This window comes from Penaeus monodon, chromosome 6 (assembly GCF_015228065.2).
Source record: "Penaeus monodon isolate SGIC_2016 chromosome 6, NSTDA_Pmon_1, whole genome shotgun sequence".
In the NCBI taxonomy this organism is placed as follows: domain Eukaryota; kingdom Metazoa; phylum Arthropoda; class Malacostraca; order Decapoda; family Penaeidae; genus Penaeus; species Penaeus monodon.
In genome coordinates this window covers 8,853,577-8,856,076 of record NC_051391.1, presented here as the reverse complement: position 1 = coordinate 8,856,076, position 2,500 = coordinate 8,853,577, and the positions used below count along the sequence as shown (strand labels likewise).

The window sequence follows — 2,500 nt, the reverse complement described above, 5'->3', positions numbered from 1 at the left end:
CAATAGGCTCTTAATCGAATTATAAACCTTTAATTTGCTGTATTTTCAACTATGCTTAATGACTTGCTAATTTCAGAAGATTAATAAACATGGATTCTTTTCAGAATATAAAATACCCTTGTAATACTGGTACACTAATTTTTGGCCAATTTTTCCTTTCTTTCTTTCTTTCTCCTTTTTTAAATTACAAATGCAGATGTATACATACTGCCTGAGATGCTTCTTTCTTCATAGCAACTTCAGCTCGTATAACAAAGCGTTGGATTAGCTCCTTGATGTCCTTCTGTTAACGGGAAGTTGGAAGTGTATGTTACAAGGTCTGTTATCGCTTTTCAGACTGAAGCTTAGGTTTATCTGTGCAAACATGCGTGCATATACTTTCACAAAGGCATAATCATACATAAACAAACACACGCTCGCACGCGCGCGCAGACACACACGCACACATATATGTGATATATATATAGATATATGGATATAGATATAGATATATATACAGATACACAAACAGATACATATATGTAAGTATGTGTGCATGTATTATATATATATATATATATATATATATATATATATAATAATATATATACTATTACAGATAGATATATCATATATATATAATAAATATAGATATATATATAATCATACCATACATATATATATATATATAGAATATATATATATATAATACATATATATAAATATCATAATACATGATAATATATATATTATGTATATATTATATATATATAATATAAAATATAAAACAACAAACAACAACACACACACACACAACACACACACATCACACACACACACTACACCACACACACACACACACACACACACACCACACATTATAATATATATATATATATATATATATATATATATATATATATATATATATATATATATATATATACTAAATTAAGTATCATGCTGTGACCACGGCGGCTCAAACATGAACCTACCGTAAAAAAAAAAAAAAAAAAAAAAAAAAATAAAAAAAAAAAAAAAAAAAAAAAAAAAAAAAAAATATATATATATATATATATATATATATATATATATATATATATATATATATATATATATATATATATATATATATATATATATGCATCACAGAATTGGCTTGTTTCGTCACCTACCTTGGCCAACACACTTTCCTCCCGACACGACCAACTGTCCTTCTCTTGGCTAAACGTCAGATTCGTCTCCGAGAGGCCGTTACTAAAGAACAGTCGCTTCTCCTGCTGCTTAATATCTGCTTCTAATTTTATGGTAAACTCTGCGTGGGAAAAAGGGTTCAAAAGCAATGACAACAGTTATGGGTTTCTTGGTTTAAAACTGAATGGCGTTTCAGGACAGGAAAATTAAATTATTTCACATTCGATATAGGTACGTATATGGATAGACAAACAGATAGAAATGGATACAGAAATCAATACACATATACCACACACAGACCACCATAACAGTTACATAAATGCATATATATACATACATGCATATATGCGCGCGCATGTGTGTGTGTGTGTGTGTGTGTGTGTGTGTGTGTGTGTGTGTGTGTGTGTGTGTGTGTGTGTGTGTGTGTGTGTGTGTGTGTGTATGTGTATGTGTATGTGTGCGTCTGCGTCTGCGTCGCGTCTGCGTCTGCGTCTGCGTCTGCGTCTGCGTCTGCGTCTGCGTCTGCGTCTGCGTATGTGCGTGTGCGTGTTTATATATATACACACACATATACATATACATACATACATTGGGTCAAGCCAGCCCAAATCAGTGCTGGCCCCAAGCCCGGATAAATAGAGAGAATGATTACCTAAAAGGGAACACCGGCACTCTCCGTGGAAAGGAACTGGGGACCCTACTACGTATTCACTCTAATATCATCACAACATGAAAACTACAATTAAGTATCATGCTGTGACCACGGCGGCTCAAACATTGAACCTACCGAGAAAAAAAACATACATTCGTACATACATACATACATATGTATTTACATACAATGTTCACATAAACTGACCCACTTTCTTTCATTGCAATCTACACTAGCATTGATTACGGCCTAACTCACCCAAAGTCTGCTTCGTCTTCGTCTTGGCGTTCATGGCCCGATAAAGGAAACAGGTCTCCATCCCAACACAAGGATATTTTCCTGGTGTCATACCCGGACCCGTGTAGAAGCAGTTCTCGACCGTAAGGTCCATTCTCCCATCGAAAGTCACGTTCCATTCCACCGTAATTACTTCTTTCGTCCTATAAATTAATAATTTCGACTGCAATTAGTCGGCCTTTCATTTGCAGATGTGTAAGGCTTTCTTTTTTATCTAATAAACATTTAATTCAGCAAATCAAGATGAAATATTTCCAAACTCACTGCCCTAATTCGGAAGAGAAGATACCTAGTAGTGAATACGAAATAAAAAGCGATATGAACATTTGTTTCTCTGACACTTACCTGAACACTAAAACCTTATCCGAATTGAAGACT

At 33.8% G+C, this 2,500-nt stretch overlaps 1 protein-coding gene across 1 annotated transcript in view; it reads right to left on the bottom strand.

Annotated features, from left to right (window-relative positions):
• Positions 1 to 184: 184 nt before the first annotated feature.
• The window catches only part of LOC119573852 (integrin alpha-8-like), a 13,575-nt gene continuing 11,259 nt past the window's right edge, over positions 185 to 2,500 (bottom strand). Inside the window, exons 12-15 of the mRNA XM_037920956.1 lie at positions 2,468 to 2,500; positions 2,084 to 2,265; positions 1,155 to 1,294; positions 185 to 283 (exon numbers count right to left, since the gene is read on the bottom strand). The exon at positions 2,468 to 2,500 is cut by the window's right edge and continues 113 nt beyond it. Coding sequence (XP_037776884.1) covers positions 185 to 283; positions 1,155 to 1,294; positions 2,084 to 2,265; positions 2,468 to 2,500 — 454 coding nt within the window. The remainder of the gene's footprint in view (positions 284 to 1,154; positions 1,295 to 2,083; positions 2,266 to 2,467) is intronic.